This window comes from Pongo abelii, chromosome 20 (genome assembly GCF_028885655.2).
Source record: "Pongo abelii isolate AG06213 chromosome 20, NHGRI_mPonAbe1-v2.0_pri, whole genome shotgun sequence".
NCBI lineage: Eukaryota > Metazoa > Chordata > Mammalia > Primates > Hominidae > Pongo > Pongo abelii.
Window position 1 is genome coordinate 19,150,419 of NC_072005.2, and position 21,881 is coordinate 19,172,299.

Genomic DNA, 21,881 nt, shown 5'->3' on the forward strand with positions numbered 1-21,881 from the left:
GGCGAAATAAGCCAATGGGAAGCTCCACAATAATAAGCAAGGGGGCGGAAGACGTAAGTGCGTCACGCAGAGCATCTCGGGAATTGTAGTGTGTTTCTGCAAGCCAATGGGATCCGGGGAAACAGGATAAGGATGCGGTCGAGGCTGGGAATGGGCTGAGGGAGCCGGAGAGGGTGGGACCTCGCAGGAGGCAGATCCAATAAACAGGAAGATTTTTCTCGTGACGTCGTCGGTGCGCGCCGGAAGCGCGAATCACACGGGCCCCTACACGGCTGGCCACAAGGATGGCAGGCTTCGCGGAGCTCGGGCTGTCATCGTGGCTCGTGGAACAATGTCGGCAGCTGGGTTTGAAGCAGCCCACGCCCGTGCAGCTCGGCTGCATCCCAGCCATCCTGGAGGGTGAGTATGGCCTGGGGCCTTCCCCAAGAGGCGTCTGCGCTCTTCTCGACTCCTTTCCCTTCTCGCAGCCTTTGCTCATTCCGGTCCCACGAGGCGAAGGGCAACCTCGGACGTTACAGGAGATCCGGGATTCCGGAGGACGACTGGACAGTGTTGGCATTTAGGTTGCATGACTGACTCGCTTTGTGTCCGTACGCAAGTGATGTAATGTGTGAAATTTTCATAGTCTCAGCACAGGGAGGGTTTGATGAATGACTAAAAGATAGTATCGCAAAATCCTGCAGACCTGGTACTGCTATCTTTATTTTACAAATAGAATTTGAGGCTCTCAAAATTGCTGGTAGATCCAGGACTCCTTGGTTCTGTGATTGCTCCTCTAGCCCAACCCAGTTTGACCATTAAAGAGAGGCCCACAGGAAGCCTAAGAGTGACAAGTCAGGGATTAAATAAACAAATGAAGGGGTCAACAGGGAGCACAAGATGCATTGAGGGAAGGGAATTCTGGGTTCCGCAAGTTCACGTGCTCCTGGACGGAGTTAGAATGAGGTGGTGGGAAGCTGTGGGTATCTCGGGTCAAATGGATATGGGTTCCAGTCCAGCCTGCCACTCACTGGCTGTGTGTCCTGGGCAGGTCTCTGAAACCCAGCTGTCCACACATGGAGGGTGTTGATGCTGCTTTATCTCCAACCCAGGTCGAGACTGCTTGGGCTGTGCCAAGACAGGCAGTGGGAAGACAGCAGCGTTTGTCCTTCCCATCTTGCAGAAGCTGTCTGAGGATCCCTATGGCATCTTCTGCCTCGTCCTGACACCCACCAGGTGAGCCCCCAGCAGTCCTCCTGGGTATGGGTTAACCAGCTGTGCTCTCTTGGGCAAGCACCTTTCCCTCTCTGAGCGCCTTTTTCCCACATGTGAGATGAGGATGAAAATCTTGCTACCCACTTCTTAGGGGTCCTGCAGAGTTAAACAAGATGGCCCGGGTGCAGTGGCTCACACCTGTAATCCCAGCACTTTGGGAGCTCCAGGTGAGCGGATCACTTGAGGCCAGGAGTTCCAGACCAGCCTGACCAACATGGAGAAACCCCGTCTCTACTAAAAATACAAAAAATTAGCTGGGCATGGTAGCGCATGCTTGTAATCCCAGCTACTCAGGAGGCCGAGGCAGGAGAATCACTTGAACCCAGGAGGCGGAGGTTGCGGTGAGCCAAGATCGCGCCATTGCACTCCAGCCTAGGCAACAAGAGTAAAACTCTGTCTCAAAAAAAAAAAAGAAAGAAAGAAAGAGGCAGGCAGCAGAAAGGGTACTGGGGCCTGGGCATATTGGAGCCAGTTTGAGAAAGGCCTTGAATGCCAGGCGGAGTGTTAGAATTAATTCTAGGGTGTGTGAGCAGGAAAGGTCGTGGGCCAGGCAGAGGCCAGGACAGAGTTGGTTGGGGGCAGAAAGGAGGCTGATGCTTGAGACCCTCTGGCTGGGGCAACTGGCTGGTGGTGAGGCCATTGCTGAGAGGCGAACTGGGAGAAGGCACAGGTTTGGGATAGGAAGAGATGCTGAGGCCAGCTTGGGTTGGGCTGGTGAAGGAGGGATGTTCCAGGCTGAGCCTGGCGAGGGGGCAGGGGCCACAACGGCCTCCAAGGCTTCAGCATCAGAGCCTTTGTGAACAGGACCGGGCAAGTCAGGAGCTTGGGAGCTCAGGGAGGAACCCTGGGGATGGAGAGGGGAATGGGGGGCAGGCCCAGAACCACTACCTGACCCAGCCTGGCCCCTTCACACCCACAGGGAGCTGGCCTACCAGATCGCAGAGCAGTTCCGGGTCCTGGGGAAGCCTCTAGGGCTGAAAGACTGCATCATCGTCGGTGGCATGGGTATGGGAGCTGGGAGGCGGGGGAAGCCCCAGCATGGGACCCTAGCAGCTTTGGACCACCTGCCCAGCCCTGCCTCTCATGCTCTGTTCCCCAGACATGGTGGCCCAGGCGCTGGAGCTCTCTCGGAAACCGCACGTGGTCATCGCCACGCCGGGGCGCCTGGCAGATCACCTGCGCAGCTCCAACACTTTTAGTATAAAGAAGATCCGCTTCCTGGTGAGTTCGCCCCGCCCCTGCAGACCTCAGGAGCTGGGCTCGGAGCCTCCAGGCCCAGCATCAGAGCCTGGGGCACCATCTCATCCATTTAGGAAACGTATGTCCCTTAGACTGTCCGGTAAAATGCTAGGAACAGTGACAAGGACCGTTCAAGGACCAACAAGAGCAAGAGGGGGCCCAGTCCTAGCAATGTTATTTGGGGGTAGGGCCTTGCTGAGACTTGGGTGAGGGGCAGGCCTCCCTTGGAAGGAGGTACTCCAGGGCATAGGGTCCACGTCCACGCCTCTCAAAGAGGCCTGTTTCAGGAGTGTCCAAGACCCAGGGCCATGTATGGCACCCTCACCCCTGCCCCCATTGGCACGGCAGGTGATGGATGAGGCAGACCGGCTGCTGGAACAGGGCTGCACTGACTTCACCGTGGACCTGGAGGCCATCCTGGCAGCCGTGCCAGCCCACAGGCAGACACTGCTGTTCAGCGCCACGCTGACCGACACGCTCCGGGAGCTGCAGGGCCTGGCCACCAACCAGCCCTTCTTCTGGGAGGCACAGGCCCCGTGAGTCCACAGCCCAGACAGCGTGGGGAGGGCAGCCCCATCCTACAGACAGGGACACTGAGGCGTGGCGGTCTACCTGTCCATCCCCAGGGTGAGCACCGTGGAGCAGCTGGACCAGCGCTACCTGCTGGTGCCTGAGAAGGTCAAGGACGCCTATCTGGTCCACCTGATCCAGCGCTTCCAGGATGAGCACGAGGACTGGTCCATTATCATCTTCACCAACACGTGCAAGTGAGCGGGGCCCGCCTCTCCCCTCCCACCGCCCTTCAAGGGAGGAGGTGGCCCGATGTCTTTGGTCTGGGACACACAGCCAGTCTCAGCACTCCCCAGCCTCTGCTCAGCCTGGAGGTCATGGGGGCTTCCCTCAAGGAGCCAAGATCCCTCAATCTGAAGGTGCAGCCGGCCTTAGGGGTTCCTCAGCCCAGCCCTTGATGGAAGGGCCAGGAAACCCCTGCAAGCAGCTGTTTGAGCAGCCCATTCGCTGTGTTCTGGGGGTGTCACTGAGCTTTCCTGGGCATCTAGTCCCATCTCAGAGGAAGTTGTGACAACTAACAGGCCTGGTGTGCGTCTGCGCAGACAGAGACCCCTGGGGAGGGCAGTTCACATCTTCTTCATTGAGCTGTTTGGGAAGGTCATGGAGAAGCTGGAGGCTCTGCCAGCACGAGCCAGGATAGAAGGGCGGAAATCAAGGCGCTTTAAACGTGTTACCTCCCAGAAGAGAAAAGCTGGGACTGGGCGCGGTGGCTCACGCCTGTAATCCCAGCGCTTTGGGAGGCTGAGGTAGGCGGATCACCTGAGGTCAGGAGTTCGAGACCAGCCTGCCCAACGTGGTGAAACCTCATCTCAACTAAAAATACAAAAATTAGCCAGGCATGGTGGCGAGCACCTGTAGTCCCAGCTACTGGGGAAGGTGAGGCGGGAGAATCACTTGAACCCGGTAGGTGGAGGTTACAGTGAGCCGAGATCGCGCCACTGCACTCCATCCTGGGAGACAGAGCGAGACTGTCTCAGGGAAAAAGAGAAAAGTTTGGCTGTAGGGTGGCTGTCAGGCACGGCAGGATCCAGCAGCTTATGTGATGGTCCCCATCCTTTCTCCCTGTGCTGCTCTTTCTCCTCTGTTTTCCTCTGCTGGCTCCTTCTTGGCCTTCTTGGTAACAGTGACCACCCCTAGCAAGTCAGTTTCCAGACTTGCAGCCCTGCAGTCCCAGGGCCAACTCTTGTCAGTTCCAGCTCCAGGGAGGGATCAGCAGAGAGGACATCAGGCAGGCGAGGCGTCTGCCAACCCTCATCCTGCCTCTTCTCTTTTTTTTTTGAGAGTCTCACGCTGTCCCCCAGGCTGGAGTGCAATGGCGCAGTCTCGGCTCACTGCAACCTCTGTCTCCTGGGTTCAAACAATTCTCCTGCCTCAGCCTCCTGAGTAGCTGGGGCTACAGTCATATGCCACCATGCCTGGCTAATTTTTGTATTTTTAGTACAGATGGGGTTTTGCCATGTTGGGCAGGCTGGTCTTGAACTCCTGGCCTCAAGTGATCCACCCGCCTCAGTCTCCCAAAGTGCTGGGATTACAGGCGTGAGCCACCGTGCTTGGCCTGCTGCCTCTCCTTTCTAAGCTGCATGAGGCCACTGTGCTAGGTGTCTTGAGTGGGTGGGGGCAGGAACACCTTCCCAGAACCTGAGAGGTGGAGGGGTTGACATGCTAGGTGTCTTGAGTGGGTGGGGGCAGGAACACCTTCCCAGAACCTGAGAGGTGGAGGGGTTGACAGGCACATCCTTCCCGCCAGGACCTGCCAGATTCTGTGCATGATGCTGCGCAAGTTCAGCTTCCCCACCGTGGCTCTGCACTCCATGATGAAGCAGGTGAGGCGACCCCGGGGCCCGCCAGCCTTACCCTGGGACACCTCCCCACCTCAGACATTGGCCCCGATCCTTCCTTCTGCCGGGTGCCTTCTTCCTGCTGCCTGGTCTCTTCTGGTCCCAAAATATCGCAGCTCGAGAGGCCCTCCCTGACCATGTCTCTTTTAGCCGTCATTCATTTGTCCTGGTCTGACTTCTCATGGCCATCTTCCTCAATGGACGGCTGGGGACTGTCCTGGCCTCCACCCTGTCCCCAGGCCTCACACAGAAAACCCTGCCTTCATGCATTCCTGATTTTCTTCCCAACCCTGTGCAGAAAGAACGCTTTGCCGCCCTAGCCAAGTTCAAGTCCAGCATCTACCGGATCCTGATTGCAACAGACGTGGCCTCCCGGTGAGCAGCCCCCAGTCCCCTGCCAAGGGCACTCCCTCTTTTACTACAAAGCCCCAGAGATGAGAAGGCTGACCTCAGGCATGTCAGGCAGCCCCAGCCTCCCTGCTGAGTGACCCTGGGTGAGTCCTAGCCTCGGTTTCCCCCCATGTCAGTGGAGCTGACCAGCCATCTCTGCCTCCAGGGGCCTGGACATCCCTACGGTACAGGTGGTCATCAACCACAACACCCCCGGGCTCCCCAAGATCTACATCCACCGAGTCGGCCGGACAGCACGTGCAGGTGAGCAGTGGAGGGGGAGGCCGAGCCTTGGGCCTCTGTCCCTCCAGCCTGCCCAGCAAATTCAGGTGGTAGGCCGTGGGTAGGGTGCAGCCCACAGATGAGAGCTACTCGGGGCCATGTTTGCAAGTTGGGGAGTTGTCCTTTCTAAAGCAAAGATGAATCCCAGCTACTCGGGAGGCGGAGGCAGGAAAATCACTTGAACCTGGGAGGTTGCAGTGAGCCGAGATTGCACCATTGCACCCCAGCCTGGGCAAAAAGAGCAAAACTCTGTCTCAAAAAAATAAAATAAAATAGGCCAGGTGCGGTGGCTCACGCCTGTAATCTCAGCACTTTGGGAGGCCGAGAAGGGTGGATCACGAGGTCAGGAGTTCGAGACCAGCCTGGCCAACATAGTGAAATGCTGTCTTACTAAAAATACAAAAAAATTAGCCAGGCATGGTGGAGGGCGCCTGTAATCCCAGCTACTCAGGAGGCTGAGGCAGGAGAATTGCTTGAACCCGGGAAGCGGAGGTTGCAATGAGCGGAGATCGTACAATTGCACTCCAGCCTGGGCGACAGTGTAAGACTCTTTCTCAAAAAATAATAATAAACTAAAATAAGTAAATAAAATAAAAATGTAAAATAAAGCAAACGCAAGTGAGATGCTGCCTTCACCCAAGCCAGGTGATGAACTGAGCAGTGTGGGGCTGCCCCCCGGGAGAGTGCATACACAGCCCCAGCCCCCACTACTTGCTGCTGCCTCGTCAGGGAGGGGCACGGTGTCCATGAGATGCTCTCAGTTCTGGAGCCAGGAAAGATGTGGTTGCTGGGGTCAGACTGGGCCTGGACCTTCTATCCTGACCCTGTGGTGCTGGGCAGGTTACTTCCGCTCCCCAGACCTCACATGGCGGATAATGAAAATGGTGACATCCACGTGGGGCTGCCATGAGCGTCACGGACCTTGTCCACCATCAGTGCAGTTTCGGCCCTAGTCACCGTCACAGAAGCAGCAAGCAGAGATCTTGGGCTGAGGCCCGTCAGGGCTAATGGCTGGCATTACTTAGACTTGGTTCCCTGGCAGCCAAGCCAAAAAGGGAAATCGGGCAGTAACTAACTCCTGTGTAAGGCCAGACTGGCAGACCTGCCTCCCCCCAGCGACCCGTCCTCCACACAGTGGTCCTGCTTGGGGTCAAGCCCAGACACTCTGGGCTGATCCCTCCCAAGCACAAGCCCTTGTTCAGCATCTCCAGGAGGACCCCTGAGCTGCGCAGCTGTCAGGATCTACCCTTATTTGCCCCATGTCCTGACCCCCAGCACATAGCAGATAACTGGCACATCCCCACAGGGCGGCAGGGTCAGGCCATCACGCTGGTGACACAGTATGACATCCACCTGGTGCACGCCATTGAGGAGCAGATCAGTGAGTGGGGTGGGGGAGGGGTGGGTGGAGAAGGAGGGGTGGGGTGGGCAGAGGTGGGCACCTTGGGGTGAGACTCATTTTCCCCTGTGAGACACCAGCTGGCCTGCTCCTGTGAGCAGATTTAGGCTGGGGCTTCCTTCCCTAGGCACCCCCAAAACAAGTTCTTTTGCCCATTTATTGAAACAAACTCCCCATAGTTGCCGCCAGCAGCTGAAAGCCACATCAGTCAGGAGGGGACTTGGGTTTCTCAGACTGAGGTGTGTGGAAGGTCCCTGAGATGTCAGAGGCCCCATTGACAGGGTCTGGGCCTGCTAAAAACCCCTGGGAGTGGTTTCATATGCAGCCAAGACAGACACTTCCTTAGGTATTTCTGATCACTGCATAGACTGTCCTGAAATTTAGAAACATCTGGACTTGGCCAGGCACAGTGGCTCACACCTGTAATCCTAGCACTCTGGGAGGCCGAGGTGGGTGGATCACTTGAGCCCAGGAGTTTGAGATCAGCCTGGGCAACGTGGAGAAACCCTGCCTCTCCAAAAAATACAGAAACTAGCAGCACACGCCCGTAGTTCCAACTACTCAAGAGGCTGAGGTTGGAAGATTGCTTGAGCGGAGGCTACAGTGACCTGATTGAGCCACCACGCTCCAGCGTGGGCGACAGAGTAAGACCCTGTCTTCAAAAAAAAAGAAAAAAATATCTGGATTTTAAAGGACACTGTTTGCAAGAAATTAATATTCATGGTTAAACTCATAATGCTGCTAACACCGAAAAAAAATTGGGAGGGGAGGCTGAGGCACGAGAATGACTTGAACCCGGGAGGCGGATGTTGCAGTGAGCCAAGATAGTGCCACTGCATTCCAGCTTGGGTGACCGTGAGACTCTGAAAGACAGCGGTCCGTACCTTCCTTACCTCAGAAATCCCTGATCTTGCTCAGCTGACCCTTACCTGATATGACCCCAGATGGCCTTGCATACCCCACAGCATGGGGAACTCACTACTTGGCTGAACTCCCTCTCCGTGTCACGTCTCCTCCCCACCCCCACCCCCGGCTTTGCTGTCCCCACAGAGAAGAAGCTAGAGGAATTCTCCGTGGAAGAGGCCGAGGTGCTACAGATCCTCACGCAGGTCAACGTGGTGCGAAGAGAGTGTGAGATCGTGAGTGTCAGAGGCGGGCGGGGACTAAGGTGCTCTCCAGGGCCGGGGGTGCTCCCTTCCAGGTGGGTCCCCCGTGACCAGCATCTCCTTACCCCACTTTCCCCCACCAGAAACTGGAGGCGGCCCACTTTGACGAAAAGAAGGAGATCAACAAACGGAAGCAGCTGATCCTGGAGGGGAAGGTGAGGGCCGAGCCGGCAGGTAGGGGGTGGGTGGCCAGGTTCCCTGGGTGGGGCCACCAGCTCAGCCATCCCCTGGTCCTCCCTGTGCCAGGACCCTGACCTGGAGGCCAAGCGCAAGGCCGAGCTGGCCAAGATCAAGCAGAAGAACCGGCGCTTCAAGGAGAAGGTGGAGGAGACGCTGAAGCGACAGAAGGCCGGCAGGGCTGGCCACAAGGGGCGTCCACCCAGGACCCCGCCTGGGTCCCACTCAGGCCCAGTCCCCTCCCAGGGCCCAGCCTGAGCCCCACACGGCCATCTGCCCAGTCCTGGACTCTTCCATGGAGCTGAGGGTTGGAGGAACCTTCCTTGGGGGCAGCGGCCCTTCCCGGGGGCCTACCCAGTGCCCCGCAGCGGAACCCGTGGGCGCTCATGTTGCACGGGCCCTGCTCCTCTGCCCCGAAACCACTGGCTGGCCCCTTCCCCGAGCCTTGGCCAAGATTCAGGCTGCAGGGGAAGAAAGAACATGACCGGGAGGTTGTGACCCCAACCCAAGGTCACCCCCCAGGGGTGCCGCATACAGGAGGTGCTCAATAAACGGGTCTTTTGACTTCCTCAGTCTGACTTTTGAAGAGCAGGGGGACAGGAGAGGTGGAGTGCAGCCTCTGGTGTTTCTCAGGTGTCTGCCCAGAACACCACGTCCGTTTCCACCAGGCAGGCCCAAAGTTTTGCAGACAAACTACCTGCTCGAACGGCCATGGGATTTTGGGTCCTGAAGCCCCTTCTCTGGGCTTCCAGTTTTCTCACCCGGAGAATGGGCATAGCAACTGCCCTGCTCTCCGGAGGCAGCTGTGAGGCTTCGGTGAGGTCAGTTCTGTGCCAAATGGGCACAGCTATGAGTTTCCCTGGCCACCCACCTGGCCACATCTGGGGGTTGTGGCCAGAGTGAAGGGGCCATGAAAGTCCAAACTTGGCCAGACAATGTGGGCTAAGCCCAAGGGGACAGGCAGAGAGACACCAGAGCCAGGTTCCTGGCTGTGTGGCCTGGGCACCTCCCTCGGACTCCAAGCCTCACCCCTCATCTGCAAGTGGCTTATAACTGCCACGTGGATTCAGGGGCACCCAAAAAGAGGCAGGGAAAGGGGCCAGCGACATGTTAGGTGCCCAGATACCCACATACCACACACACACAGCCACGCTTAGAAATGTAATCTGGGGATCTAGAAATTCTACACAATGAGAAGCTCAAAAACAGCCCCCAAGCTGCCAACAGCCAGAGCCAACTGGGGCCCACCCCAGCCCGGCCCAGCCCACCCAGGGCTAAGTTGGGACCCCCAGTCCCTTTCCAGGACGAATGTGCCCAACTATGTCGCCTGCAGCCTGGCCCGCATCCCAGGCCGGAATCGTTCATAGAAAACCAGCCCCAGCTCAGGGCGCAGCCTCAGCCAGGCGGGCCAGGCCCTCACGCAGCTCACTCAGCTCAAACAGCCTGACGTCCAGCAGCTGCGCTGCCCGGCCCACCTCGGCCCGCGCCCGCTCCCGCTCTGCCCGTGCCTCCTCCAGGCTGCGCTCCGTCGCCCGCAGCTGGTGCTCCAGCTCCGCATTGCGGGTCTCCAGGTCCTGCCAGGAAAGGGTGGGCAGGGTTGGGGGCCCCAACAAATCACCAGTCCTGCCCGAGGCGTCCAGAGTCTGACCACCTTCATGTCCCTCTTCCGCCCAGAGCCATCCTAGGGTGCCCATCACACCAGGAATAAAATGCACACCCCACAGGGGCCTAGCTTCTGCCCTCATTTCGTTTGTTTTTGAGATGGAATTTCGCTCTTGTCACCCAGGCTGGAGTGCAATGGCGTGATCTCGGCTCACTGCAACCTCCGCCTCCCAGGTTCAAGCAATTCTCGTGCCTCAGCCTCCCAAGTAGCTGGGATTACAGGCATACACCACCATGCCCAGCAATGGCTCACACCTGTAATCCCAGAACTTTGGGAGGTGGAGGCAGGTGGATCCCCTGAGGTCAGGAGTTCGAGACCAGCTTGGCCAACATGGTAAACACCCATCTCTACTAAAAATACAAAAATTAGCTGGGCATGGTGGTGCACACCTGTAGTCCCAGCTACTCTAGAGGCTGAGGCAGGAGAATCGCTTGAGCCCAGAAGGCGGAGCTTGCAGTGAGCCGAGATCACGCCACTGCACTCCAGCCTGGGTGACAGAGTGAGACTCCATCTCAAAAAAAAAAAAAAAAAAGTCCGGGCTCGGTGGCTTACGCCTGTAATGCCAGCACTTTGGGAGGCCAAGGCAAGCGATCACGAGGTCAGGAAATCGAGACTATCCTGGCTAACATGGTGAAACCCCGTCTCTACTAAAAAATACAAAAAATTAGCCGGGCGTGGTGGCGAGCACCTGTAGTCCCAGCTACTCGGGAGGCTGAGGCAGGAGAATGGAGCGAACCTGGGAGGCGGAGCTTGCAGTGAGCCGAGATTGCGCCACTGCACTCCAGCCTGGGCAACAGAGAGAGACTCCGTCTCAAAAAAAAAAAAGTACCCCCTGAACATTTCTCAGATAAAGCCTTTAGCAAAAGCCAAGCCAAGGCCAGGCGTGGTGACTCACGCCTATAATCCCAGCACTTTGGGAGGCCGAGGGCAGATTGCTCAAGGTCAGGAGTTCGAGACCAGCCTGGCCAACATGAGGAAACCCCATCTCTACTAAAAACACAAAAAATGCCCGGGCATGGTGGCACATGTCTATAACCCCAGCACTTTGGGAGGCCGAGGGCAGATTGCTCAAGGTCAGGAGTTCGAGACCAGCCTGGCCAACATGAGGAAACCCCATCTCTACTAAAAACACAAAAAATGCCCGGGCATGGTGGCACATGTCTATAATCCCAGCACTTTGGGAGGCCGAGGCGGGCAAATCATGAGATCAGGAGTTGAGACCAGCCTGGCCAACATGGTGAAACCCTGTCTCTACTAAAAATACAAAAAATTAGCTGGGTGTAGTGGCAGGCGCCTGTAATCCCAGCTACTCAGGAGGCTGAGGCAGGAGAATTGCTTGAACCCGGGAGGTGGAGGTTGCAGTGAGCTGAGATCGTGCCATTGCACTCCAGCCTGGGCAACAGAGCGAGACTCCATCTCAAAGAATTAAAAAAAAAAAAAAAGCCAAGCCAAGCCAGACCTGGTTCCAACGCAGGCTCTGTGATCTCAGGCTGAGAACAGGAGGAATTGATGGGGTCTGGCATAGGAATGCAGCAGGGACTCAAGCATTGCTTGTTGAACCCATAGATGGATATGAAACTGTACCAATAGCCACTGTTCACACGGCACCTGCTGGGCATCAGGCCTTCCACGGGACCGGGCCTCTCAATACTTTATCGTCTTAGGTAGATATCGTCCTGATTGTCTGTTGAGGTGACTGTCACCCACCATCACCCCACCTCCTGGTGCCCACACACACCTGCACCTTCTGCTGAGTCTCCTCGCGCTCCGCAGCCTCCGGGGCCTCGCGGGGCCCCCCAGTCTGACTCTTCAGGGTCTGAATCTCCTAGAGGAGAAGAGTTCCCAGGGTCTGTTGCGGGGGTCCTGGCTTTCCCGCAGGAGGTGAGGGAAGGCGAGGCCCAGGAACCACACTTGGCACTCACCTGGTCCTTGGTTTGCACCAGAGCTTCCAGCTGTTCCAGCGACTGGCCCTGACCCGGCCCCTCCTTCTCGCTGGCGGGGGTCACCTCTGAAGCTGCCTGAGCCTCCAGCTCAGCCACCTGTGGGACAGGAATAGCAGCCTCTAACGCCCCCGCCTGCACTCTCCGTTGCTTGCCCAACCTCTAGGGAATCTGCCTCCTGTCTGGCCACGCCCAGGACCGAGCATCCAACTTCCTTGGTTGGTGCCACCACCCCCCTCTTCACAGCTTGGACTTTAGGTTCTGATCACCCTCTGAGGTTGGCATTGTCTCAAACCCATTTTACAGAGCAAGAAACTGAGGCTGGGTCAGTGACCTGCTGAGGTCACACAGCCAGTCCATGAACCCAGGGCAGATGGGAACTGCGGAGGCGCGGGCTCCACAGTTGCCCGGGCCAGGTGGGGGTCTCTCGGAGGGAGGGGTGCCCTCACCCGCTGCCGCAGCCGCTCGGCCTCTGCACGCTGAGCCTCCAGCTGCTGCCTCCACTGGGCTGCGGCGGCGTTGGCCTCTCGCAGGGCGCCTGCCAGCTTGTTGTTGCTGTCTTGCAGTGCGAAAAACTCGGCCTCCCACTGTACCTCGCCCACGGAGCTGCAGGGACACGAGGTCGGCAGTGGGTGACACAGGGCTGGGGGGCGGAGTCGGGCGATGCTGGGCTAGGGGGCGGGGCCAGGGGTGGGATAGCTCTGGGCTTAGGTCAGGGCGAAGGCTGGCGAAGGTGCGGAGTCGGGCGCAAAGTTGGACTAGGGGGCGGGGCCAGGGTGGAGTGGCACTGGGCTGGGGGCGGAGTCATTGGCAATGCTCGGGTAGGGGGCGGGGCCAGGGTGGGTGGCGCTGGGGTGAGGCGGAGTCACGGGCGATGCCGGGCTAGGGGGCGGGGCCAGAGGAGGGGTGGCTCTGGGCTAGGGCACGGAGTCAGGGCCACGCAGGGCTGGGGACGTGGCGACAATGAGCGCTGAGCTTAGGGATGGGGCAGTCCCGCAGAAGCGGGGTCTTGTCGAGGACTGAGTCAAAGAAGGGGGCACGTGGAGACCGCCCAGTGACACTGTGGAATGTTGAGGGAGGGATGGGGGGTTGGGGAGAGTCAGCCGATGGGGGCGTGGTCAGGGTGGTTATCCTAAGCCCAGAGAGGCATCGACGGGGCGAGGTTAGCAGCGAGAAGAGACAGGTGTGGGGGTCAAAACGGAGGGGCGTGGCCAACGCAGGGTAGGGGCGGGGTCGGCTCGGATGGGGCAGCATTCAGATCCTCGTCCCCTTCCCCAGGTCTTGAGTCCACAGTTAGATCCCACCGTCCTGGCACTCCCTTGGCTTCCGAGAACCGCCTCCTTGTCCCCCACCCCTACCCCTGCCCCCCGCCCCTGCCACGCCCCCAAGTCCCGCCCCTCACCCCTCAGACAACATCTTCTTTAGCCGCTCGCGCTCTGTGGGGCCGGGGGCATCAGCGCTCTGGCTGCGGAACAGTTTTTCCTCGCCGGGGCCGTTGGCACTGACGAGAGGGCTCGGGGGCACCTATGCACGGGGAAAAGAGTAGGTCACGACCCCACATCAGCTGGGATCAAGGCTGATGTGACTGGGGTCGTCACATCGGGGGTGCAATTGACCTATGCACCCTAAGCAGGTCCTTCACAGCACAGGATCCAGAGTGTGTCCCTCCCCACCTCACCCACCCTCCTATGGCCCCTAGGCTGGGAGTTCCATGCCCACGCCCTCAACCTTGCCTTCCTGGGTTTTCACCACCCCCAGGAGCAAGTCTGATGCAGGTTAGTCTAAACCAAGATACTTGGAACCTATAAGGTAGGGGAGGGGGACAATCGGACAGCTCCCTGCTGTTCCCTTCCCTGCGGCCGAACTTCAACATCCCGTTTAGGATTTCAGCAGGAAGCACTGCCCAGGCCGAATTCGTGTTTCATGAGCAACCCCACTGCCTGGACCACTGGCTCTGGGCGTAGACAAGCCGGCGGGTGCCCTGCAAGAGGCCAACGCCACTGCAGCCCAGTGGAGGCAGCAGCTGGAGGCTCATGCTTTTTTCATCTCTGCAACCCCTGTGCACAGCCCTGGGCTTGGTACACAGCAGGTGCTCAATAAATAATGCTGAATAAATTAATGTGGGAAAACACGCAGGGACAGTTCGTTGTTCTGCCTCACACTTAGCCATTTCTTTCTTTTTTTCTTCGAGACAGAGTCACACTCTGTCACCCAGGCTGGAGTGCAGTGGCACGATCTCGGCTCACTGCAACCTCCATCTCCTGGGTTCAAGCGATTCTCCTGCCTCAGCCTCCCGAGCAGCTGGGACTACAGGTGCATGCTACCACGCCTGGCTAATTTTTGTATTTTTTAGTAGAGAGGGAGTATCACCATGTTGGCTAGGCTGGTCTCGAACTTCTGGCCTCAAGTGATCCTCCCACCTCAGCCTCCCAAATTGCTGGGATTACAGGCGTGAGCCACCGCGCCCGGCCACACTTAGCCATTTCAATTTCTAGTCTTCCATCCGGCCATCTGAGCTGGTTTTGCTACTGGGACCTACTGGGTGCACCCCACCGGCCCCAGGCAAGGTCCAGACCCTCTATGACACGCTCCACACTGCTCCTCCGTGGTCCCTGCCGTGGGTCTTTTAGGTCATCTGGAAGCATTGGGTCTTGAGGACCAGCAGAGTGCCCCGGTCTCCCAATATCAAGGTCCCCCAATATCAGTTGAGCGCCTGGCTGACTCACAGGTGCCCAGGCAGGCATAGGGGAGTAGGGAGTGCTGACCTGGTGGGAGGCGAGCCCCAGGGCTGGACTGGTGAGCTCCCCGCCATCCTGAGATTTCTCCCTGGCCAGCCTGGCTGCTTCCTTCACTTCCTGGAACTTCTCAGCAAACTAAGGGAGTGGGGAGGAAAAGACAGTAAAACCCCAGCCCATCCTCCCAAACAGGTCACCATCACTCAGTGACAGCCCCGCCACTTTCGAACTGTACCCATCCCCTTATCACACACCTTGGAAGAAGGAGAGAAAGTTTGAAAAATGATGTACCACGGTGGGTGGGCAGGTGGCATCAGATCACAGAGGTGGCATTTAAATACACTGGGCCACACTGAGAAAGGGAAAGGAATTCTCATTTCCTCTTTTTAGGAAAGGGTCTCACTTTGTCACCCAGGCTGCAGTGCAGTGGCATGATCTTGGCTCACTGCAGCCTTGACCTCCCTGGCTCAAGTGACCCTTCCACCTTACCCCTCCACCAAGGAGCTGGGACTACAGGTGTGTGCCATCATGCCTGGCTAATTTTTTCTAGAGATGGGGTCTAGCCGTGTTCCCCAGAATGGCCCTTTTCCTGTTATTTTTATTTATTTATTTATTTTGAGATGGAGTCTTGCTCTGTTGCCCAGGCTGGAGTGCAGTGACATGATCTTGGCTCACTGCAGCCTCTGCTTCAGCCTCCCGAGTAGCTGGGATTACAGGCATGCACCAGCATACCTGGCTAATTTTCATATTTTTAGTAGAGATGTGGTTTTCACCATGTTGGCCAGGCTGATCGTAAATTCCCGGCTTGAAGTGATCCGCCTGCCTCAGCCTCCCAAAGTGCTGGGATTACAGGCACAGCACCCATCCTTTTTTTTTTTTTGAGACGGAATCTCGCTGTCATCCAGGCTGGAGTGCAGTGGCACCATCTCAGCTCACTGCAACCTCTGCCTCCCAGGTTCAAGCGATTCTTCTGCCTCAACCTCCCGAGTAGCTGGGACTACAGGCCCGCACCACCACGCCCAGCTAATTTTTGTATTTAGTACAGATGGGTTTTCATCATATTGGCCATGCTGGTCTCGAACTCCTGACCTCGTGATCCACCCACCTCGGCCTCCCAAAGTGTGAGAATGACAGGTATGAGCCAACACGTCAGGTCCCTTTTAATCTTTATCAGGGCTATTTCAACAAAGAGAGCCTCAGGTGGGTGCTAATCTGTCTTTAACACCTGTTATTATTCCTTTATAACAAAGAGATTAGGTCTCAGGCTCTGAGAGACATCAGAAGTCAATGAGAAAGTAATCATCTCATTCTTGTTTTTGTTTTATTAAATGTTTACATGTTTACATTTACCACCTATTTATGACAAAGCAATACTAGTTTTCCAGTTAGGATAGGATATGATTCCCCCCACCACCCCGGTCTTAAAATAAATTTCCTTAGTTTAAAAATAATTTTTTAGGCCGGGTGCGGTGGCTCACACCTGTAATCCCAGCACTTTGGGAGACCGAGGCGGGCGGATCATTTCAGGTCAGGAGTTCGAAACCAGCCTGGCCAACATGGTGAAACCCCATCTCTACTAAAAACATAAAAATTAGCCCGGCATGGTGGTGGGCGCCTATAATCCTAGTACTTGGGAGGCTGAGGCAGGAGAATTGCTTGAGCCCAGAAGGTGGAGGCTGCAGTGAGCCGAGATTGTGCCATTGCACTCCAGCCTGGGTGACAGAGCAAACCTCCATCTCAAAATAAATAAATAAGGCCATGTGTGGTGGCTCACGCTTGTAATCCCAGCACTTTGGGAGGCCGAGGCAGGTGGATCATGAGGTTAGGAGTTCAAGATCAGCCTGACCAACATGGTGAACCCCCATCTCTACTAAAATTACAAAATCAGCCGGGCATGATGGTGCGTGACTGTAATCCCAGCTACTTGGGAGGCTGAGGAAGGAGAATCGCTTGAACCGGGGAGGCGGAAGTTGCGGTGAGCCGAGATCGCGCCATTGCACTCCAGCCTGGGGGACAAGAGCGAAACTCTGTCTCAAAAAAATATAAATAAATGATTTTTTAGGCCGGGCGCAGTGGCTCACACCTGTAATCCCAGCACTTTGGGAGCCTGAGGCAGGCGGATCACCTGAAGTCAGGAGTTTGAAACCAGCCTGGCCAACATAGTGAAACCCTGTCTCTGCTAAGAATACAAAAATTTTAAAAACAAGAATTTTGTAAAAATACAAAAATTAGCCACATGTGGTGTGTCTGTAATCCCAACTACTTGGGAAGCTGAGGCAGGAGAATTGCTTGAACCTGGAGGGAAGAGGTTGCAGTGAGCCGAGATCAGGCCACTGCACTCCAGCCTGGCAACAGAGCTAGACTCTGTCTCCAAAAAAAAAAAAGATGTAAATTAGAAAGGTAAATTGTCAGGGCCGGGCGCAGTGACTCATGCCTGTAATCCCAGCACTTTGGGAGGCTGAGGCAGGTGGATCACGGGGTCAGGAGATCAAGACCATCCTGACTAACATGGTGAAACCCCGTCTCTACTAAAAATACAAAAAAAATTAGGCGGGCGTGGTGGCAGGCACCTGTAGTCCCAGCTACTTGGGAGGCTGAGGCAGGAGAATGGTGCGAACCTGGGAGGCGGAGCTTGCAGTGAGCCAAGATCACGCCACTGCACTCCAGCCTGGGCAACAGAGCGAGACTCCGTCTCAAAAAAAAAAAAAAAAGTAAATTGTCTGGGTGCAGTGGCTCAAGCCTGTAATCCCAGCACTTTGGGAGGCCAAAGTGAGAGGCTTGCTTGAGGCCAGGAGTCAAGAACAGCCTGGACAACATAGTGAGATCCTGTCTCTACAAAAAATAAAAATAAGAATAAAGACATTAGCTAGGCATGTTGGCATGTGCCTATAGTCTCAGCTAGTCAGGAGGCTGAGGTGGGAGGATCCCTTGTGCCCAGGAGTTTGAGGCTACAGTGAGCCATGACTGCACTGCTTCACTCCAGCCTGGACAACAGAACAAGATCTTGTTAAAAAAAAAAAAAAAAAGAAGAAGGGAGGGAGGGAGGGAAAAAAAAAAAAGAAAGGTAAATTCTAAAGCTTCTAGAAGAAAACAAAGAAAGCCTGGTGTGGTAGCTCATGCCTGTAATCCCAGCACTTTGGGAGGCCGAGGCAGGTGGATCATCTGAGGTCAGGAGTTCAAGACCAGCCTGGCCAACAAAATCCCATCTCTACTAAAAATACAAAAATTAGCTGGGCGAGGTGGCGGGTGCCTGTAATCCCAGCTACTCCAGAGGCTGAGGCAGGAGAATCGGAAGGTGGAGGTTGCAGTGAGCCGAGATCGTGCCACTGCACTCCAGCCTGGGGGACAGAGCAAGGCATTATCTCCAAAAAAAAAAAAAAAAGAAGAAGAAGATCTTCGTGAAAGCGCTCATCATCAACAAAACCACGGATAAAGATAATAATGGAAGTATAGAGACGGCACAGGGTGGAGGGAGGTGAGGATGAAGATATTGCTGGGGCATGTGGGAAAGTGCCCAGCCCAGCCCAGCCACCCATTTGATGTCCCAAAGAGGAGCAGGGTGTGTCCAAAATTAGAGCTAGAGGCAGTAGAACTAGGACTCAAGAGCAGGTGCAGTGGCTCATGCCTGTAATTGCAGCACTTTGGGAGGCCGAGGCGGGCAGACCATTTGAGGTCAGGAGTTCGAGACCAGCCTGGCCAACATGGTGAAACCCTGTCTCTAATAAAATACAAAAAATTAGCCGGGCATGGTGGTGGACTCCTGTAGTCCCAGCTACTTGGGAGGCTGAGGCAGGAGAATCGCTTGAACCCGGGAGGTGGAGGTTGCAGTGAGCCAAGATCACTCCAGCCCATCTCAAAAAACAAACAAACAAACAAACAAACAGAAAAATGAACTAGGAATCAAACCAGGGAAGCTTAAAGGGGCTTCAGTCTCATCTCATCCTACAATCCCATCCTGCAGATGGGAAGACAGAGGACCTGCCCAAGATCCCAGAGTGAGCCCAGGAGAAGACTTGGGCCCAGTCTCATCCGTTCCCTCCACTCTCCCCATCACCTGGCCCACCTGTGTCAGATGCTGTTCAGAGGCAAAGCCCAGGCCGTAGACTGTGTTGGCGCGACTGTCCGCCCACTGCCCGAACTTCTGGGAAGTTTTGGTGAAGGTCATGTTGGGAGTGACAGTGCTGTTGATGATGGCCTAGGGTCAGGGAACAAAGTTCAAGGTCGATGGGACAGATACTAACAAACATGAAACCCCCCAGGTATCACCTTGTATTAGAGTCTTGAAGGTCTTTACTCTGAACCATTTCAGGGGATAGAGACTAGGGCCTGGGAAGGCTCAGGGTTTCCCATCCCTTGGGCACACAGCAAGCCAGCCACCAGACCCAGGGTTGTCACCAGCACTCCTGGTGCCTCTGCAACACCCAGACCCCACCCGGACCTTGGCGCCCCCGATGCTGATGATGCGGTACACATTGCGGGTGGCATCGTAGAAATAGGAGACAGTGAGTGCGTGCTTGCCCGCCGGGATCCAGTTTCGTTTGGTGGCTGGGTCGATTTGGAACACGTGCGCCCGTGTGCTGAAGATTGGCTGCTCCCTGTGTGGGGAGAGGGTGTTTGGTTGGGGCCAGGCACCCCCCACTTAGAAAGCTCAGGGCCAGGCTGGGGGAAGTGGGAGCTCACCTGGCTGTGGACATTGGTCAGGCTGGGATGGGCAGGCTCTAGGGGGCGGCCAGAGAGGAGGCAGGAGCACTGGTTTGGCCTCTAGGGAGAGAGGAGGGACTATGAGTGTCCCTCAGGCCAGGCTGAGGGAGGCCAAGCAGGTTCCATCTCAGGACCCATCACCAGGTGTGCCCATCATGGAACTTTCAATCAAAAAGGCAGGAGAGGCCCAAAGTACACCTGGTGCTTTGGGAGGCTGAGTCAGGAGGATCCTTTGATCCCAGGAGTTCGAGACCATCCTGAGCAACGTGGAGAGACCCCATCTCTACCAAAAATTTAAACAATTAGCCGGGTGTGGTGGCATGTGCCTGTGGTCCCAGCTACTCGGGAGGCTGAGGTGGGAGAATCGCTTGAGCCCAGGAGGTCAAGGCTGCAGTGCAGTGAGCTATGGTCACGCCACTGCACTCCAGCTTGGACAAGAGAGTGAGACCCTGTCTCAAAAAAGAAAGAAATTATAAAAAGAAACAAAAAGGCAAGATAATTATTATAGATAACTCAGAGCAAGCGGACCCCATCTTTCTTTGTCTAGGGGAAGCCCCCACAACACCCTGTACAGGAGATGGCCCTCTGAGAGGAGCCTGGTGGCCGCTGACATCCAGATGTAAATTGTCCCGGTTATTGCACCCCCGTAAAGTCCCCTCCATCCTGGGCTGAGCTGTGGAGGCCAAATCTCTGCTGAGTTCTTTCCACCACATTCACCCATGACTGGCCAGAGCGGGGCTCTCCATCAAAAAATGGGCCATTGAGAGGTGTGTGGTACCAGGAGACCAGTTCCCCACTACACCCTGCAGAGGGACCCCACCCCCAGCAGCTCCCACCCTAGGGCAGAGGCACACCTTGAAGTCCAGAGTCCAAATCCCCAAGGAGCCCCCAGCCAAGTTAAAAAGACAAGAAGTAGACAAACAGCCAATCCCAATGCCCACCATGGGGGGCGGAGCAGAATCCACATTGGGAGACCAGGGCTCCCCAACCTCCCCATTGGGCCATTCAGCAACCCCGAATGTGCAGGGGACCAAGGAGGAGTTTGGAGGAGGGGGAAGACAGGTGGGGGAGGGGAAGCCCCGGCCCAGCGGCCTCTGTGGTCAAAGGGGAGATGCCCCCCCCATCCTGTCCTGGGCAGCTGCTGTCCTGGTCACAGGGTCTGAAACCGGAGCCCCTGAGTGGGGGTGGGGCGGCAGCTCTGGCCTGGACTGGGAGCGGGTCCTGCGCCGGGTGGGAGTTGGGGAACACAGGGGTCCTCGGAACCCAGGCCCTTCCGGTCCGGCAGCTCCTGCTGCGACTTGCAGCGTTTGGGGAAAGTTACTCACCAACTAGTCATGCGCCTCGGATGCCGCCGGCCACAGGGCTCCCGGAGGGGGGTCCGACACCGCCCGGTGCCCGGGATCCCCAATCTGGCCGGTGGATGAGGCCCCATCCCATGCACCCCAGTACGGGGGACGGGGGAGTTAATATTAATTCAGGATCCCATCCCCACCCGAGGCAGGAGGACACCCAGTGCACGCCCCAACTCCGGGACGCGCGCTCTGACCCTGGAACTTCCGAGATTCCCGCGACGCCCCCTGTCCCTGGGTCCAGAACTTAGGGGGACACCTCTTCTGTCTCCTCCAACCCCAGGTCGGTAACTCCGGGGACTCCCTCCATGCCTCCTCCTCTAACCGGGTCCGGGACCCCGGTCCTCCGCGTTGTCCTAGACTCCTAAACTTCGAGGACCCCTTGCCCCCCCACCAGTCCCTGGGTCCGGGACGTCCGGACCCCTCCCACGCCAGTACCCCACCCCAGGTCCGCAGCTTTGGGGACCTCTTCGCAGCCTCCTCCAACGCCGGGTCCAGAACTTTGGGAACCTCCCGCGCAGTCCCCTCTCAGACCCTGAATCCAGAACTTCGGGACCCCCGCGCTCCCTCCAGCCCTGGAACTTGGGGACCCCTCACGCCGCTCCCAGTCCCGGGTCCGGAACTTCTGGGGAACCCCCACGCCCTCCCCTTGGCCCTGGGACTTCGAGGCCCCCGCGCTCCCGGCGCAGGCTCGGCAGGCCGGGCTCACCCTGCCAGGTCGGCGCCCCGCGAGTGTCCAGGCGCGAGTCGGGTGCGGCCCCCGCGGCGCTGACTCCGCGCTGCCGGGCGCCCCGCTCGCTCCCTGGCTCCCGGGCCCGCGCCCTCCGCGCCGCCCTCCGCGCCGCCCGCGCCTTTGTCTGCGCCGCCGCCGCCGCCGCCGCCCGCGCCGCCTCCGGTCCCATCGCGGCCGGTCCCGACGCGGCCGCCGCCCGCCCCGCCTCCCCGGGCCGCCAAGGCCGCCCGGCTGCGCCCCCTGCCGGCTTTTTGCACGGGGAGGGGTAGGGGGGAAGGGCGGGGGCCGGGACTGGGGAAGGGACGGAGGATTGGGGGAGGGGGCTGGGGCGGTGGAGGGGGATGGGGGGGGTTGCGTGGGGTCGAGGTTGGGAGCAGAGGGTGGGGACAGAAAGACAGACGGAGAGGGACATCTGGGATGACAAAGAGACCCAGAAACAGAGACA

General features: G+C 57.3%; 2 protein-coding genes across 5 annotated transcripts; one reads left to right on the plus strand and one right to left on the minus strand.

Moving 5' to 3' along the window:
- The first annotated feature begins 41 nt into the window (after positions 1 to 41).
- Positions 42 to 8,887, plus strand: DDX49 (DEAD-box helicase 49). Of its 3 annotated transcripts, none has more exons than XM_024238383.3 (14): positions 232 to 399; positions 468 to 590; positions 1,092 to 1,215; positions 2,174 to 2,259; positions 2,354 to 2,475; positions 2,842 to 3,029; positions 3,120 to 3,260; positions 4,811 to 4,886; positions 5,200 to 5,276; positions 5,458 to 5,555; positions 6,880 to 6,954; positions 8,023 to 8,111; positions 8,222 to 8,293; positions 8,385 to 8,887. In XM_024238383.3, the coding sequence occupies exons 1-14, from the start codon at positions 285 to 287 to the stop codon at positions 8,571 to 8,573; spliced, it is 1,575 nt and encodes a 524-aa protein (XP_024094151.3). In that variant the 5' UTR covers positions 232 to 284; the 3' UTR covers positions 8,574 to 8,887. The 3 variants fall into 3 exon arrangements, with proteins under 3 accessions (XP_002828993.3, XP_024094151.3, XP_009251286.3); XM_009253011.3 differs by having other exon boundaries at positions 468 to 563; XM_002828947.5 differs by lacking the exon at positions 468 to 590 and having other exon boundaries at positions 42 to 399.
- Positions 8,888 to 9,463: 576 nt separating this feature from the next.
- HOMER3 (homer scaffold protein 3) lies at positions 9,464 to 21,590 on the minus strand. Of its 2 annotated transcripts, none has more exons than XM_024238120.3 (10): positions 21,413 to 21,590; positions 19,334 to 19,414; positions 19,092 to 19,248; positions 18,717 to 18,848; positions 14,684 to 14,791; positions 13,321 to 13,442; positions 12,368 to 12,524; positions 11,901 to 12,017; positions 11,717 to 11,803; positions 9,464 to 9,889 (listed from the first exon to the last, which is right to left on the minus strand). In XM_024238120.3, exons 2-10 carry the CDS (start codon positions 19,345 to 19,347, stop codon positions 9,698 to 9,700), a joined length of 1,086 nt encoding a protein of 361 aa, XP_024093888.1. In that variant the 5' UTR covers positions 19,348 to 19,414; positions 21,413 to 21,590; the 3' UTR covers positions 9,464 to 9,697. The 2 variants fall into 2 exon arrangements, with proteins under 2 accessions (XP_024093888.1, XP_024093889.1); XM_024238121.3 differs by lacking the exon at positions 21,413 to 21,590 and adding an exon at positions 20,209 to 20,668.
- Positions 21,591 to 21,881: the final 291 nt, after the last annotated feature.

Coding starts and splice junctions, on each gene's coding strand:
- DDX49 (XM_024238383.3), top strand. CDS start 285: ATGGCAGGCTTCGCGGAGCTCGGGCTGTCATCGTGGCTCGTGGAACAA. Junction 5,277..5,457: donor GCAACAGACGTGGCCTCCCG/GTGAGCAGCCCC, acceptor CTCTGCCTCCAG/GGGCCTGGACATCCCTACGG. Junction 8,112..8,221: donor TGCGAAGAGAGTGTGAGATC/GTGAGTGTCAGA, acceptor TTCCCCCACCAG/AAACTGGAGGCGGCCCACTT.
- HOMER3 (XM_024238120.3), bottom strand. Junction 14,792..18,716: donor CTGAACAGCATCTGACACAG/GTGGGCCAGGTG, acceptor CCACTCCCTTAG/TTTGCTGAGAAGTTCCAGGA. Junction 9,890..11,716: donor AGACTCAGCAGAAGGTGCAG/GTGTGTGTGGGC, acceptor CTTTCCTGGCAG/GACCTGGAGACCCGCAATGC.